The 18,319-nt window shown below is 43.2% G+C and overlaps 1 protein-coding gene across 1 annotated transcript; it reads right to left on the bottom strand.

The window, feature by feature from the left end:
• Positions 1 to 10,004: 10,004 nt before the first annotated feature.
• LOC115556936 (interferon-induced protein 44-like) lies at positions 10,005 to 14,351 on the bottom strand. Its single transcript, XM_030374368.1, has 6 exons — positions 14,338 to 14,351; positions 13,786 to 13,981; positions 13,502 to 13,648; positions 12,715 to 12,886; positions 12,495 to 12,595; positions 10,005 to 11,754 (listed from the first exon to the last, which is right to left on the bottom strand). Exons 1-6 carry the CDS (start codon positions 14,349 to 14,351, stop codon positions 11,578 to 11,580), a joined length of 807 nt encoding a protein of 268 aa, XP_030230228.1. The 3' UTR covers positions 10,005 to 11,577.
• Between the last annotated feature and the right edge of the window lie 3,968 nt (positions 14,352 to 18,319).

Here is an 18,319-nt window from a genome sequence, read left to right as displayed (position 1 = left end):
TTCTATAGCACTGTGCCTGTAGCAGGAGAGAACCCAGTCGAGTACTGGATCCGCCTTAACAAGGCTGTTGATGCAGCTGAGGAGGGTTTGAGCAGACAGGGGCGGCATATTGATGATCTCAGTCGAGAGGTAACCATGATGTTTGTCAAGTACTGTCCTGATCCCTCCCTTGCTGCAGTGCTACGGTTCAAGGCGCCAGAGAAATGGACAGCTGGTGAAATACAGGAGCACGTTGACCGTTATCAGATTGACATGAGAGAACAGCTGAATACCAGACCAAACCGTCATGTCCCAGCAAGACATGTGGCAGTTCATATTCAAACACCTGTGTCTGAGGAGGTGTTGTTGGCCAGCCATCCGGAGGTACTCCCTGTGCAGGCCGAAGTGAGTGCCACGTCTACCACTCAGTTTGATGAAAACTGCCTAAAGACCCTGATTGGCCTGCTTGATCGCACACTTTCTCAGAACAGCCAGGTGATGGCTCAGAATAACAGGCCGATGTATAGACAGCACCCGTCTGACCAGTCACAGAGAAGATACTGCAAGGTTTGCAAGTCTGCAGAACACACTACCCTAATGCACTGCTGGCGAGATCGCCTGTGTTTGTCTTGCTTCAAGCCGGGTCATATCAAGAGAGAATGCTCAAGTTACACTCCCGGACGGGAGGACCAGGCCACACATCTACCTCAAGAGCAACAGCACTTAAACTGATTGGCCCGCATTTGGAGAGGGGATGTGCGGGTGAGGACAATCAAACCTTCAGAAGTGGAAGTGAATTTGAACAGTGTTATGTGAAAGTGTGCAGTGCAGCACCGGCTGGTGTGAAGATAATAGCACAGAACACACACAGAGTTGAGCCATATGATGAGCTATTCTATGCTCCAGTCGATGTGAATAATGTGTTCCAGATGCAAGGAATGCTTGATTCAGGTTCCATGGCCTGTACTTTCAGTGGAGAAGCAGAGGAGAGGATGCTGAGTGAGAAAGTGCTGTCAGATCCAAGACCGATGACACAGGAAGTGGTTTTAGTGGGCTGTGGAGGGAAGCTCACCAAACCAAAGTGTATGTATGAGGTTGAACTGAAGGTGTATGGGTTGAGCTGTATCGTTCCAGTTTTGGTGGTGCCAGGCCAGCGAGATGATCTCATCATTGGCACGAATGTGATCAAGTTTCTCATGCGCCAGTTGAAGAACAGTGATGATTACTGGCGGCTTATCTCTGTTCGCAGTCTTTCTTCATCCCCTGAGTGTGAACAGTTCTTGGATCTCATGGCGAACACGTCTCGTTGGAGGGGTGAGGAGCTACCGGACAAGATTGGCACAGTCAAGCTCCAACAGTCAGTTACTCTTCTAGCGATGCAAGAGCACCTGGTCTGGGGTAAGCTGCCTAACAATGCGCCCATGTCACCGGGGAAGCACTGTGCTGGTTGAACCAACCTCATCCAAGTCCATGCCACGTAACATCATGGTTGGCCGTGTCGTGACACCTCTGTGGGGTGATAGGTGGGTCCCCATGAAGGTCACCAATCTGTCTGATAGACCAGTCACACTGAGGAGGAACTGTAAGCTGGCAGATGTGTCCCCTTGTCTAGCTGTGGAAGATTTTGAACTCCTCCAAGGCTTTAGCCAGATTGACACAGCTGTTCCAGGCAAGCGTCATACACCACTCAGTCCTTCAGGTCTCGAACAGAGATTGCGAGATGTTGGCCTTGACAAACTTGACATACAGCCTTGTCAGACTAGCCCCGGAACTGTGAAGTTAGTCCAGCTGCTCGAATGCTACAACGATGTCTTTTCCAAGCACGAAATGGATTGCGGTGAGGCAAAGGGCTTTGTCCACCGCATTCGACTAACAGATGATCGTCCATTCCGCCTGCCCTACCGGAGAGTACCGCCTGCTCACTACCAGAAGCTACGTCAAGTGTTGACAGACATGGAGGAGCAAGGGATAATTCAGAAGTCAGTGAGTGATTATGCATCACCGCTAGTGATGGTATGGAAAAAGGATGGAAACTTGAGGATCTGCACCGATTTCCGATGGTTGAATGCGAGAACACTCAAGGACGCCCATCCCCTTCCCCACCAGTCGGACTGCTTGGCTGCCTTGGGAGGGAACACCTACTTCAGCACAATGGATTTAACGTCCGGTTTCTACAACATTCCCATGGCAGAAGAGGACAAAAATACACTGCCTTCACCACACCGCTAGGCCTGCATGAGTATAATAGGATGCCGCAGGGACTGTGCAATAGTCCGGCCTCATTTATGCGCATGATTCTCAGTATATTTGGGGATTTGAACTTCAGCAGCCTTTTATGCTATTTAGACGATTTGCTCGTCTTCGCATCAACTGAAGAGGAGGCTCTACGGAGACTGGAGGGCGTGTTCCAGCGCCTGCGAGAGAACAACCTGAAGTTGAGTCCTAAGAAGTGTCATCTGATGCGATCGTCTGTCAAGTTTCTGGGTCACATCATAGATGGAAACGGGGTGGCTGTGGATCCTGCGAAGGTGGATGTCATATCCAGTATGTCGCGGTCTGATCTTATGGAGGATGACGGATGTACACCTTCAGTGCGGAGGATCAAATCCTTTTTGGGCATGGTTTTCTTCTACCAGCACTTCATCCCCAACTGCTCTTCCATTGCCAAGCCACTCTTTGCTCTGACTGCTGGGCAGAAGAGAAGAGGAAGAAAAAAAGTAAATGTGAAGGCAGGAACATTCAGGAAACTCAAGCCTGATGACTGGACCCCAGAGTGTGACATTGCCTTTGCCGGTCTTAAAGAACGTCTGCTGGACTGTGCAGTCCTTGCACATCCTGACTTTTCACGTCCTCTGATCCTGTCGACTGATGCCTCCTTGGATGGGCTCGGTGCAGTGTTGTCACAAGTCCCTGCTGGTGAAAGTAAAGCACGACCCATAGCGTTTGCGAGTAAGACCCTCAGCAGCTCTCAGAAGAACTACCCAGCTCATCGGCTCGAGTTTCTGGCATTGAAGTGGAGTGTCTGTGACAAATTCAGCCACTGGCTGAAGGGCAATTCCTTCACAGTATGGACGGACCACAATCCACTCACATATATAATGACCAAGCCAAAACTCGACGCCTGCGAACAGCGATGGGTTGCGAAGCTCGCTCCCTACACATTTAGTCTAAAGCACATTGCAAGAACATAGTGGCTGACGCTCTCAGCCGGGACCCGTTTGCGAAGACTGCTGGGCGTAGACTTGTCTCAGAGTCCTACAACGATCTGCTTGCCGAATCTGATGGGGTTGGAGAAGATGGAGTTCAGAATGTCTTTCGTTTAAAAGTCCAGTATCAGGCGATGGGGACGGAACAAGATACTGCGACTCAGTCCTGTTGTCCCCCACCTCTCTGTGACAGCATTGTAGAAGCTGTCCTTGATTCTCACAACAACTGGGATGCGGCTGCAGAGTCCAGGGCGACAGGGTTGATCCAGTCTGTTCAGCACTTCCTTCCACCAGGGCAAGACCTGCTGCCTGTCTTCTCCGTAGAAGAGCTCCAACGAAACCAAGAGCTTGACCCTGGCATCTCTACGGTTATGCCATTTCTGAATCGGCGGAGGAGGCCCTCAAGGCGGGAGAGGGATGGTTTGGACTCAAGTGCCTTGGTCCTTATCAGACAGTGGGAGAGACTTAAAGTCGTTGATGGAGTGCTCTACAGAGTCGCTAAGGATTCCATGAGCAAGCAGAAGAGACACCAGTTTGTCTTGCCCCGGAGCCTGGTAGAGAAGGCCTTGCGTGGTATGCATGACTTGGCCGGTCATCAGGGGCAGGCAAGAACAATTCACCTCGCGAGACAGCGCTTCTTTTGGCCTGGAATGGAGCGTCAGATTAAAGGCTATGTCAAGTGCTGTCAGAGGTGCATCCTGGCCAAGACACCAGATCCTTCTGCCAGAGCTCCGCTTGAAAGTATCAGGACATCTAATCCTATGGAACTGGTGTGTTTGGATTTCTGGAGTGCAGAAGATAGCAAGCAGCGCTCTGTGGATGTTCTTGTCTTGACAGATCATTTCACAAAGTTGGCCCACGCCTTTCCCTGAACAAACCAACAGGCGAAGCAGGTTGCTAAGAAGTTATGGGACAATGTTTTCTGTGTGTATGGGTTTCCAGAGCGCATCCACACAGATCAAGGAGCCAACTTTGAGAGTGAGCTCATTGCAGAGTTGCTTCGGCTATCGGGAGTCTCCAAGTCGCACACTACAGCTTATCACCCCATGGGGAACGGAGGAACTGAGAGATTTAACAGGACTCTGGGGAATATGCTCCGTTCGCTACCGCTGAGAGAGAAGGCCAAGTGGCCCCAGCAAATCCAGACCCTGACATTTGCATACAATGCGACGGTGCATGAGACAACTGGGTACGCGCCTTTTTACCTCATGTTTGGTCGGGTCCCAAGACTCCCTGTTGATGTGATGTTCAAACAGGTCCTGCACGACCCAGTGGTTGTTGACTACGGCAGCTATGTTACATCGCTTATGTCTCACCTCCATGAGGCAGCAGGCTTCGCTCAAAGGCATGCCATCAAGGAGCAAGACAAGCAAGGGAGAGGTTACAATCGAAGGGTCAAGGGGACTTACCTGAACGTGGGAGACAGAGTACTGATCGCCAATAAAGGCGAAAGGGGAAAGAAGAAACTTGCGGATAAGTGGGAACCAACTGTTTATACTGTCATGGACAGCAAACCGCAGACTCATATCTACAAGTTGGTAGATGACAAGGGGAACGCAAAGGTGGTACATCGCAACCTTATCATGGATATCAGCTTCCTACCTGTGGAGTCTGCTGATGGAGGATTGTCAGGATCGGAGGACAGTCTTGGTGATTCAGAGAACGAATCCCACATGGAGGATCTCATCGACTCTTTGAATGAGGAGGGTTCGATGGATAGGGCGAGCGCATGGGTTCTGAGTGGGGCGGAGGACCTGCCAGCCTCCGGTCCTGTGGCGAAGCTGATGCGGATGAAGATCAGTCTGATGCGGGGCATGATCCGTCTGATGCGGGGTCGGAGCAGTCGGCTGCACCAGATACAGCGTCAGTGATTGACGCGAGTAGTGTCCAGTCGTTTCACCCAGTCACAGTGCCAGCAGTTGACACATCAGACACAGTGCCGATGGTTGCCGCAGGCCATGTCCCAGCAGTTATCCCTGACGCAATGTCACCGGTTGGGGACTGGGGGAGAGTAGGCCAGGCACCACCTATGCAGGAAGACGGTGTGGTCAGGACACGTGTTGGCAGGGTTGTTGGGAAAGTCAACCGTCTGATCGAAACGATGGCTCAAAAGCCGTGTGACATGACTACCTCATTTGGTTAGAGATCAAGGACTCTTTTTTTTGCCCTGTTCTGTTCAAAAGGGGTTGATTTGTGTCTTTTCCACTGTTGTTTTGAGTATTTGCTTTACACTGTGTCTCACTAAGATGGTGTGCTTATGTATGCTTACGACTATGGTTTGGGACTTGGGTAGGCCGGGGGGTTTGGTGTACACGGCACCAGACAATTCTAGGAGGGACTAAGGCTTGTACGCCCTTTGATTTCTCTGAACCTGTTTCCCAGGTAGCTTTTGAGCTGGATGTGAAGATTAGATCTTTATGTGAACCCGTGCCAGTAAGCCAGTATTGTTTGTCCCTGTAAGTGTTATGTCCTGGCAGCCGCTCAGGATTTTGGTGTAATTCAGGAGGGGTGAATGTAGCAGGTACATAAGATGTATGTATGCATTCCACCAAAATGCCCTCATGTTTTATTTATTACTTTTATTTCGTGATATTCTCTGTAAATAGATCGTTTGGGAGCTTTTGTTATTTTATTTTGAAGTTTAGATCGTGACGTCATTTTCTTCCGTTGCGCTCGCCATTCCTCACTTGTTGTTTTAATGCTGTGAGGAGGTGAGTGTTTTTCCTCTGCTCTGTGCAGCTTTCTGTTCTAAAATTGTTAATGAGAAAATAACCAGTGTAATCGGTGAGATAGAGTTATGGTGTGATTCTGTGCTTGTTGGTGTTGTTCATGTGTGCTGTGTATTTGTTTCGCGGGAGTTTTGAGTGTTTTAGCGAACTATTTAGCTAGCGCAATGTTTAGCAGCACTTGAGGATACACACACAGTGACGGCAGCCTGTTAATTGTTTGTTTCCCGCCATTTCAGACTGACGTGCTGCAGTGTCCTGTGTACTAATGCTGCTGCATTATTTGTGCATTTATTTCATACAGGTATGTTGATGTTGCTCCCATGTTGTACTTTATTTTAATATAAAATATTAATTAGCCGGTGGTGTATAGTGTGTGTATAGTTTTCAGGTGGATTTGAATGTGTGTCTGTATTGTGAACTTTTGTGACTTCATATTTGAATTTGAATATATGTATTGTAAGGCACTTCTGGCCAGGCTCACTTGTTGTTTTAATGCTGTGAGGAGACTGACGTGCTGCAGTGTCCTGTGTACTAATGCTGCTGCATTATTTGTGTATTTATTTCATACAGAAATAAATACGCCACTGTCGCTACAGTTCGGCTAAAGTGACACACCAAGTCCCTGTGTCCTACTCCATTTCACAACACACAACGCAGAGACAGACCGGTTACACTATCTGCTGACGCTAAAAAAAGGCGGGTCTAATTTCTGATTGGCTAACTAAGCCAAACCAGTTGCCATACGACTTTGTTGAGTTACAGGTGGTTTAACAAATCACACCATACTATTTAGATTCAATAATTTAAATGCATTCATTTGCAATATTTTCCATATATATCTTTATCTCATTCTGTGGCACTATTTAGAAAGACAATACACAAGCCATGTATTTTTTACTGATTAGTAACAGACTTTTAAAAGGGGTTGTGATTTAAATCGAATTAAATGAAACGGTGTCATGTAAACCTGGGTTACACATGCAATCAACACAAACCATATATGTTCTGCAACATCGTTCACCAGTAGTTAAGCACTTTAAATGTTGTTAATGTGGTTATGGCAGATCCAGAGTGGCACTGGGCAGATCCAATCATTTTAAACTTCAACAGACACCCGCCTTCAAGTGAGTTAACGTTTGTCAATTGATTAGGTCCAGACTCTCTGTACAAATGAAATGAAATGAAGTGAAGTACGAGAGTCTGGTAGAACCAGGCTATAAAACAGGTAGCAGCCAGAACGTAAATGACGTTGTTGCACAGACATCGATGGCGCCAACATGTGTTTGTGATTTTTCGCGATACGGTGTCCTAAACCGTCCTCAACATACGAAGCCCGTAATGTATTGCACTTATGTTGATGAATCCGATTGGGTGGTAAACCGAATATCTGGCGAATATCAAACCGGAGGCTAACTTGCACCTGTTGAGGTGGCATGCTCCGGTAGAGCTGCTCTTTAGCATCGCGCTAACCGGGGCTAACAGAGCCTGTCTCTTCCCGTCCTATTAACTGTACTTATGGGAGAGAGCCCTATTACATCCGGATATTTTAATAAATTGGGTGTTATAGGTTTTAAACAACATGTCCGAGTTATTTGAATGACAGAAGCTCCGCTAGCTCGATGCTAAAGGGCTAACCGGAGCTAACAGCCTGTCCCCTCCCGTCCTATTAACTGTATTTATGGCTATGCCTTTTTCTCTTTTCAATATGACCAAACACAATGGCCAGAGGACCAGCATCCTTTTTTAACTGATAAACAAAATAATCTTCTGGGTTCTACATGTTCTAGAAATGTTCATTAATTGACAGTCCTAATGTTTATTTTCTTGTCTTCTGATTCTTTATTACAGTATGGAAGGGGAGATTTGGAGGTACCTGGTCAGGTCTTGGTCAGCCTTCAAATCCCAGATGTGGAGACTGCAGGGATACCTCACAGAGAAGACACTAAAGAGCCATCTCTCATTCATCGAGTGGACTCATTGGTTTGCAAATGACCACAAAGATGCTCCCATAGGCAGATTGCTGCATGGCATTCACCACTTATTCAAATTGATGAGGTTGAAGCAGTCTTCCTTGTGGTCACTTGCCATAACACTGTCATGTGTTTTATGAAAACACCATCAGTAACATTTAAATTGAGTTGATGTGGACGGCTCTTTTTTTTGTCCGATTTCTTCAGTGTTCAGTGCCTGTTTGTGAGATATGCATTGTTTGAAAGATAAGCCTTTGATTTTGTTTAATTTTAATATGCCTTTCATCAACAGTGGTTTGGGGTTTTATAACAACAATTAAAGTGCTTAACTACTGGTGAACGATGTTGCAGAACATATATGGTTTGTGTTGATAGCATGGAAAAGGGAATAACCAATTACAACTTACCGTATTGGTCCGAATATAAGACAGCCTTTTTTCCCCTCGAAATAGGTCCGAAAAAGTCGGGTCGTCTTATATTCTGGGTCTAGTATTCAGAGCGCAGTTTCTCTTCTTCGCCTCTACATTTAAATGTCAATACACATTCGTGGCCGCAGGTGGCGCCAGGAATTGGTTCCGGGAAGAAGTAGTCCAGCGTCCTTAACAACCAGACCGTTACCGGTGTTTAAAAAGCATTTAGAGACAAGTGGCTCAAAAGTGGGTCAGGTCAATCAACAACAGCGGAGGAGCTATGATGCCAATTTTTAAATAATGGTTGTCAATAAAACAACTGCCAAGCTGCCAAGAAGTTCGGGGTCACGGAGTGTAACGTAAGAAGATGGCGAGCACCTAAACAACGTCTCAAAGATGCCAACAGTCAGCGCAAATCCTACCGTGGTCCTCAAAGTGGTCGTTTCAGTGAGGTTGACCGGAGAGTTTTTGAATACGTCAGCGAAAACGCGCTTTGGGAGGAGCCGCTGGAAGCGGAGCAGCTGGGGAGCGATGACAGCGAGAGCGAACGCAGCGAGGGAGAGGACGCGTGTGAGGAATAGAAAGACATCGGAGGAGAAATTTGGCGAATTTTAGTTAAGTTTAGTTAAATATGTGGCCTGTATTTTCTCTGTTATTTAAAAATATTCACAATGTTGCTTGATTATTGCTTGATATTCATTTTGAATCATACTGTAGCCCACATATTTTGCCTTGAAAGTGCCGTAGCCTTTACTGGCATTATTATTATTGTCATTAATATAACAAATGTTTAATTCACTGTGTTTTTAAAAAAAAAGTTCTTTGTACTGCAAATGTGGTCTGCAAATCTTTTTTTCTAAACGTTTGTGTTGAAAAACGGGGGTCGTCTTATAATCAGGGTCGTCTTATATTCGGACCAATACGGTATATGGTAAGAGCCTGGTAATACCATGGAAACAAACAAGGCTTCCTTTTACAGTACAGTTTCAGCTTAATTACTGGGTAAATTGTCGTGTTTTAAATGGTAACGTCGCAGAACGTACATGGTTCAAGTTTGTGTTGACTGCATGGAAAAGGGAATGTATTACAAATTATATGGTAAGAACCTGGTAATACCATGGAAACAAACAAGGCTTCCTTTTACAGTACAGTTTCAGCTTACTTACTGGGTAAATTGTCGTGTTTTACTTGGTAATGTCGCAGAACGTACTTGGTACAAGTTTGTGTTGACTGCATGGACAATGGAATGTATTATAAATTATATGGTAAGAACCTGGTAATACCATGGAAACAAACGAGGCTTCCTTTTACAGTACAGTTTCAGCTTACTTACTGGGTAAATTGTCGTGTTTTACTTTGTAACGTCGCAGAACGTACATGGTACATGTTTGTGTTGACCATGGAAACAAACGGCTTCGTACCCAGTATTTAAGAAGATGTACCATGACACTAGAGGAAAACTTCCTGCAGAGGTTGTTACAAGGTAAGTAATTCCATAGTGGTAAATCGAATAAACCCTTTCTGAATGGGTGTAGCTATGAATAATAACTAAGAAAAAGTACTTTATTGGAAAGCACTATGCTAATTTCTAGATAGTACATCATTAAATTTGGGCTGTTACCAACATAAACTGTCGTAGATTAATCGAGATTTAAAACACTTAGACTAATTCAAGAGAGAGAGAGTAAAAGAAATCGAGGGGTCCGGAGCAAGAATTGAAAAAGACTTTATCGTGAAGAAAAACAACAACGACAACAGCCCGAGTGGGTTTGCAGAGTCACTGGCGAACATAGACTCCAGCTCCTCTTTATGCACATACACACATACAAGAATTTCTTTGTTACAATGGAGGTTCCCTTTGTTCCAATGGGGTTTCCGCCCAGTCAATCTTCGTCTCAGCATGTTATCAACCGCGCCCTGGTCTGAGGTCAGCATGGATTGACCTCGTTAGCCAAAATGACCCAGGGCTGACAGGCTGAGGTCAACATGACTTGACCCCGCAGTTCCCAGGACATTTCTGCTTACCATCTGTTCTGAACTCAGATTCTGCAAGCACAATGCTTTCCACAATTAAAAATATAAAACCTATTGATAATCATGGTTTACCATAAAATATACTCACTAATTTCTACCACAAAACCTTGGATAATAGGTGTTTATAAGAATTGGTTGCCTAATTTCCTAGGAAGTACACAATATCGGAGTTATTACCAACCTAAAATAGTTACAACTACACGCTACTTAGTTGAGTTGATGGGTAATAGTGGAGGTTTTACTTAGTACTTCAGCTGTAATTCCTCTGTATTTACCTTCTTATTACCAGTGGTAATTACACAGTAATACACTATAATTTACCGGATAATTTCTCTGTATTTACCTTCTTATTACCAGTGGTAATTACCCAGTAATACACTATGATTTACCATGTATTTACCAGGTAACTACCTCTGTATTTACCTTCTTATTACCAGTGGCAATTACCCAGCAATACACTATGATTTACCATGTATGTACCGGGTAAATACCTAGTAATTAGGGGACTGTAAAAGGAATGGTTACCTTTTGTTTTTTGGCAGATTACCGGCAGAATGTTTTTTGCGGCTTACCGCCAACAACTGTACAGGAGTGTGTAATACTGCACGTCGTAGAATCTGTACTTAAAAATAAATGAATAAATAAATAAAAATAATAGCAATAATTATATTATTTTCATTATATCAGTATTTTTAAGAAAAATAAACAAGGCTTTAAGTCTCTCCCTTGTCATCCCCTTTTCTTCAAGTATAACACGAATTGAGTTCTCTTCTTCCGTTGTCTGCCATATTGCTCTGCTATCAATTTATTATATATATAACATGCAAAAATAACATGTTCTACAGCTTCTTTATCTTGGCATTCTATGCATGATCCATAACCCCTTCCTACTATTTGTAAGGTTGCATTCAAATCTGTATGTCCTAATCTTAGTCTGGTGTAAACCACTTTTTCCCTACTGCTTAAGCTTGTTGAATTAACCCTTTTCCCTGTCACATTCATCTTTACTTTATGGTAGTGTCTAGCATTAAGTTTATTTAAACACACCCACACACATGAAACACATGACCCACCAACATGAACACCTCGTTGGCGGTGGTGGTGTTCGCAAACTCCCCTCACCGAGGTTCCCTCTACATCATTTACCACACTCAGGAGACGCTACACACCAATTAGCGACAGTCAGAACCTTCCCAGGATCCTTTGCGGCACTCGGAACGTCCACGATCGCCACAATACATCAAGCAGGCTAACGAACAAATTCTGTGCCCTTATTTATGTGGTCGTTTCCGATTTGAATAATTTGTCTCAGTGCTTTTAGGATCAGCACATCAATGTCACTATTCAAGTCGTGTTCTTCGTGGTAATTCTTCACAGGAAAGATGTCAGTTAAAGGAATTCCCAGCTTACTTTGGAGCTCCTCCATCTGAAAAAAGCAGCAGTTTTAACTAATGATGTGTGACCTTTAAGATTTTTTTAAATTAATAATAAAACAATAATAAAACACAGAAACAATAAATAAATTATTCAACATCAGTCACATTTGTTGTCCAAATAGAGCATGGAAAGTAGTTCTTTCCAAATGGGATCAATGTCCAAAAAATGTTTTTGTATTTCCATTCCAATATCTAGCGGCATATTAGTAATACAAGAAAATTCACGGAATCATGTTCATAGAAACATATCAACAGCATGTGAAGGCTGTTCACACAAAGTAACATCATGTGAAAGACAGCTGATGTTAACAACATGTAGAAAAAGTGCCAACCACATATAGGACCTCCCATCCACACATAGGACCTCCCATCCACACATAGGACCTACCATCCAAGCATAGGACCTACCATCCACACATAGGACCTACCATCCACACATAGGACCTACCATCCACACATAGGACCTACCATCCACACATAGGAACTACCATCCACACATAGGACCTCCCATCCACACATAGGACCTCCCATCCACACATAGGACCTACCATCTGAACAAAGGACCTACCATCTGAACAAAGGACCTCCCATCCACACATAGGACCTACGAACTGTATATAGGAGCTACCGACCTATGCCTACCATCTTAACAAAGGTGCTACCATCCTATCATCCACACATAGGACCTACCGACCAAAGATATGACCTAGCATCCACACATAGGACCTACCATCTTCTTGATGTGCTTGCTTTTGTAGACATTTTTTATACTTTTTTTAACGATTGGACAAGCTTCATCAATTTTTGTCAGAATGGCCATCTGTGGAATGTCTTAACACAGACAGAACAGAAACATAGGTCAATATTAGCTTTGTTCTCAAAACTAGCAACACTAACTATGCCTCAAACAAAACCCTGTTACACACATGGAGGAACTCCCCTATTCTCACCATAGTCTCTGGCAGCAGTTCTGATGATTTGCATCTTGTTCAGGGTATCATCCTTCAGAAAAGGCACAGCATTGGCAGAAACAACACAGACCAGTATGTCTGCCATGTCATTTCTATCAGGGTTCTCGTTATAGCCTTCATCGGACGGATGCAATGCAGATGCAGCATTGAACTGAAATTTGATGCAAAATAAACTGTTGATTGATGGTCATATTTCATGCACTATGACTATGACTACCCCACTCAGAAAGGTTTTCACACACCGATGATGGACAGGCATGATGGATTCTCTGAACCAATCACAGAAGTGATGCCCTGACATTTTGTGGGAGAGGTCTAACGTCTAGATTGTGTTGGTTTCAAGAATTCCAGCCAGCCTTATTTTCATGGGATAATAATAATGCATATCATATTCCATTGCTGACAAGTCGACACCAACTACCACACGCTGACCCGGAAGCCCAAAATAATCTTAATTTAGTTACCATGGAGACTCATTACAGCATGTAACAAGAATCCTGCACACGTGCACTCAGGATTCCTTTTTGATGATATCATACACAGTCCCTCCACTAAAAACATCCCCACTCCATAACTCCTGTGAAGCTCTTATTTTGACCCTGCTCATCCAGATTGAAATATTTGGTTTTGAAAATGAAAACGCTGGCTTGAGTCCCAGTTGGAGTCAGAGTTTGGGTTTTGTTAAAGATGTCCTTACCTGCTTCTTGAAACACGGCCCAGATCTATGAAGACTGAAGAAATATATACATAGACCAAAACATTATACCTTGTAACCCTCTTTCAGGTGTCCTTGCATGGCGTGTTTGATGTCCTCCTCACAGACTCCTCTGATGCCTTCCAAGCCCATGGCGTCGTTGAAGACGAACGGGTGATATCGGCCTGCCTTCCCTTTTTGGATTTGATGTGTTTTGTACTATTAAAAGAGTGCAATTTTATTTCAGTATTTCCCATATTAGATGATGATATTGATAAAACTGTGTCTACAAAGAGTATTGTATACACAGTTATACAAAACTCTTCGTAGATAAAGAGTTGCCAGGAACAATATACCGTGACAGTGAAGGTGTCCCCACTGCTCGAGGCTGCTGCAGGACGGCTTATCCTGTTCTGACAAACACTGTCAACAGAATTAATGAAACTGGATTTTCCACTTCCAGACGGGCCATAGAGCAGAATCCGAAGGTGCTTTTTGGTGCCCTCTTCGAGGCTGAACAAATTCAGCCACTTGACTTCCTCTTCTCTATCGCTGTTTAAAAATATATATATTTGCACAGAACCAAATTAATATTTGTTTTCAATGCGTTACATATTCAAGATGCAAAGTGTAGAATTAAGTGGCGTTTAGCAGAACGGCAGAAATGTTGAGTTTTCAAAGCTTTTTTGTATTTTCAAAGCCTTTGAATGAGCCTTTATATATAATTAGAGACCTGGCTGTTTCCCAATGTGAAGGCTGCAGCATTGCTAGGACGCGTCCTTGCTAGTCGCATCCTATGGAGATGAGACTAGAGTGCTAGCTCGAGTGCTTCCTAGCGTTTGTAACGTTCAGACTTTGGAACGACTTGCTAGTGTGGAAGCGCTTCCGCTTTTTAATACTGCGTTTACGCTCGTAAACACATCTGCGCTTATGAAGAAAACATGGCAGCAATCAAGTTGATCGATATTTATTTGACTTTTGTCTGTTATGAATGCGGTCATGTCTCCTTCGCATGGAGCCTCTTTGAGCAAGTCACAAAAGCTTTGTTGCGGTTGCTCGATCTTTATTTAAAAAAAAAAATCCATTCAATTTTTATAAAACTAAGTGAAATTGTCTGAGAACTTAATTCATGCATCACATTTACAGTATGGTTGATTACTATTATGCAGTGGAGAAAAAGACAAAGAAAGTTATGATAAACATGCATTTATTTGGATATATTATTTAACTGATCTGATTCATTCATATATACCGACAATCTACCAGTGCTTTGAACACATAAGTATATTATATAAAATACAGTTATATACGTTCATTACAAACATTGCAAATGATCGGTGGTGCATTTATTTGACAACATGTTTGTGGGTCACCCTTAGGTGCACAAAAGCCTCCGTTTGCTGGGCTGACCCTAAAAAAAAGATTAAACACAAACATAAATAGATATACATAAATAATGTTATCTTGTGAGCGAGTAAATTTACATTGTTGACAGTGGTGTTTAACACCATAGCTACGTCCATGCAAAATATAGCAACGTATCATTAAGTTGCAAAAACGTTTGAAAAGTGGCACAGGTTTTAAGCTTGATTATTTGCATTAACATGATGAATCTATAAAAACCAATACGGCACAAAATATTTCTGAAAACATGAATATAACTTCACTTACATTTGAACGTGTACTGCTTTCCCTCTGCCATTTTTATATATATATATATATATCCCGTGCAGCGTGTGAACGCAGTGGATTGTGGGTAGATGGAATGGAATTTCTTCCATTTCTTGTGTTCAATGTGTTATATACATGGTAGGTACGGTATGACCACCTTAAATAATACAGTCAATGTCCCGCTCAATATCATTTCATCTGTCATTGTCTATTTTTCGAAAATAAAGATAGTTTAAAAAAGAAATGCCTCGTAAATGTGCAATGATAAACTGCAGTAACAGTGGAAACGGATTGTCAGTATTTTCGTTTCCCAAGGACAGAAAAAGGTAACGTTCTCGCTTGCTCCTGTATGAATGGTCCTAGGCTACCTGAGGCTGCACCTGGTAAGGAAAGTTGCGCTGGAGCCCGGGTAAAATCGCACATGGCTTATTCAAGTTGCGCGGTAGACATTCTCTAAAGTGTCGAGACTCAAGCACTTAACTTACCTTAACAGATTGTTCCATACAAATTGTTAGTTAACGATTTAACAACTTCAACATCTGCTATTACAGTCGTTATTTTTTCGTAGGACTTGGGCTAATGACCTTGCACAGAGGGAATACCATCTACACCACTTGTCATTGATTTCTATGCATTCAGTGATCTTTACAGATGGGTTTGTTTTAAGCCATTGAATATAATTGCTCTGCCCTGCAACACATTATAAGCTACACATGTTTGTTAAGTGAGAAATATGGTCTGGGTCACATTGAAACAGTAACAGTTGTATAACAGTAATTATACAACGGGGGGCCTAAATCCAGCGATCTGATTGGTTCCTAACTGTTGTATAATGAGCGTATACATAACTGCTATGACGCCCGATCATTTTGTGAAAGTTTGCATATCACTCCGCGCCTGGAAGTAGAAACAGTTACAAAGTAAAAAATATGTTGAACGATGGAGAGGGTGTAAATGTTGTTGCTCCGGGAGTGAGCAAGGCGATGGAGAGACTAACGAAAGCTTAGGCACACGGCGAGTGAACTGCTCCATAGGATAAATTGCCAGCGAACCGCTCTATCGGAGCCTTATCTCGGAGGGACGCTAAAGTGTGTTGCATAGCGACCGTCGTGCATTTTGAAGGCAGCCAGAAGGGACTACTTTTTTGTATTCTTTAATAAAACGGCTACTTCGACTTTCTTGGTTTCTTTTTAAATGCAGTGTGTATATGACTTTCGTTTTGCCATAATAGTAACCGTTGTATAAAAGCAATAGATCACTTCAGTCAGTGGGGTCGCCGGCCCTCTGCTGCGTGTCGGGGCCGGACAACGCCCCTTAACAGTGGTATACTGAGCACATACCACAGCCTATCGTGATCTATTGCTTAATTATGCAAACATTATACCAACATTACAACAGGACAGTTTATTCAAACATCACACTAACAAGAACACAATAGGAACAGCAACTAATAGTAAATAATAAAAAAAAAAAGAGAAATGATTTAACAACACTGAACAGAGGCAGAGAAAAAGGACAGAGGAAGAAGACTTGTCCTTTTTCACAGCATCAAGGTCCAACTGTAGAGATCAAGAAAGGAAGCGGCATGAGGAGGAGTGCAACAGAACACTGCTCTCTAGGAGATTGTTTACTAATGTAAACTAAGTTGATGCAGTGTTAAAATAATGACTCTAATCCAGGTTTCTATTTCAGGAGAAAGAAATAGCTCATAATTGTTACAAAAAAAAAAGCTTTATCATCGGCACTAGTGAGGATTAAAAAAAACACTCTCTGTAAGTAACATACATATGTAAAACATTTGCGCATTTCTTCTTTTTACATTAGCTCACTAAACTCTGTAACTATTGTATTAAGCAAAAAAATGCCTTACCTCCAACAGCTGGAGTTATCATTGCGGGGAAATGCGGAAGTGCGGAAGTGCTTAAGAAACTGCTGTAAAGCAGTACCTCTGACAGTATGACAATGTGTGACGTCATCGCATGTTTTTAACGCCTTTTTAGAATAGATACGTGACCTTAAAAAATGCAATATTCAGCTGAGTTTATTATCTTAGCCCCTCCTTTTGAACGCAACTTTCAAATTACTTGACAAAAAATTACATCGTGAGAAAAGTGGATTCTGAGGATAAAACTCCATAGGCTCCAATTCATTCTGGACTCGCCTGCGAGCGCCCCGCGTGGACAGAGATTATTACTGCAACCAGTCCAGAAAACCGGAACTAACCAGCGAGTGCCCATTCTCCTCATATTAGACAATCTCTGGGAATTCTCAAAAACAAAGGATGCGAAAATGGCGCGGCTTTCGAATGTCCTCAACATTGGAACAGTGCTTGTCGGCGTTCAATGACGTAGCGTCCTTAAAAGGGCGGCCGTTGAGCATGCTTCCTTGACATTGGGAAACAGCCAGGGGTCCCCTTCAGGGAGCTACCATAGCCATATTTCTACAGTAGCCCAGAACGGACAAACTGCTCTAGAACTGGTTAATCAACAGCTGCACAGACGGATGTCCACACACACACCATGGCGCTATATCCACAGGTGCATCTCAATACATTTTTAAAATTGTGGAAAAGTTAATTAATTTCAATGATTACATTTAAAGAGTGAAACTGATATATTTTATAGATTCATTGCATCCAAAGTGAAATATTTCAAGACTTTAATTGAAATAATCTTGAAGAATATTGCTTACAGCTCATAAAAAACAAAAACTCAGTTACTTTTAATATTGTAAAAAGTTTAATATTGTAGACTATGTGTAACACTCTTATCAACTAATTACCTCAAAACACCTGCAAAGGTTCCTGAGTATTTTAATAGATCAGTAGGCTTCACAACATGGGGAAGATTGCTGTCCTGACAGTTGTGCAGAAGACAGTCATTGACACCCTCCACAAGGAGGCTAAGCCTCAAAAGGTCATCGCTAAAGAAGCTGGCTGTTCACAGAGAGCTGTATCCAAGCATATTTATACAAAGTTGAGCGGAACGAGAAAGTGGGGTAGAAAAAGGTGAATAAGAAACAGGGAGAACCGCAGCCTGTAGAGGATTGTCAAGCAAAGGCGATTCAACAATGTGTGGGAGCTTCACGATGAGTGAAGTGAGGCAGGAGTCAGTGCATCAAGAGCCGACACACACAGAAATATCCAGGACATGGGCTTCTACAACGTCACATCCCTTGTATCAAGCCACTCCTGACCCAGAGACAACGTCAGAAGCATCT

The sequence above is a fragment of the Gadus morhua genome, chromosome 2 (assembly GCF_902167405.1).
Source record: "Gadus morhua chromosome 2, gadMor3.0, whole genome shotgun sequence".
NCBI classification, from domain to species: Eukaryota; Metazoa; Chordata; class Actinopteri; order Gadiformes; family Gadidae; genus Gadus; species Gadus morhua.
This window is presented reverse-complemented; position numbering and strand designations above follow the sequence as displayed.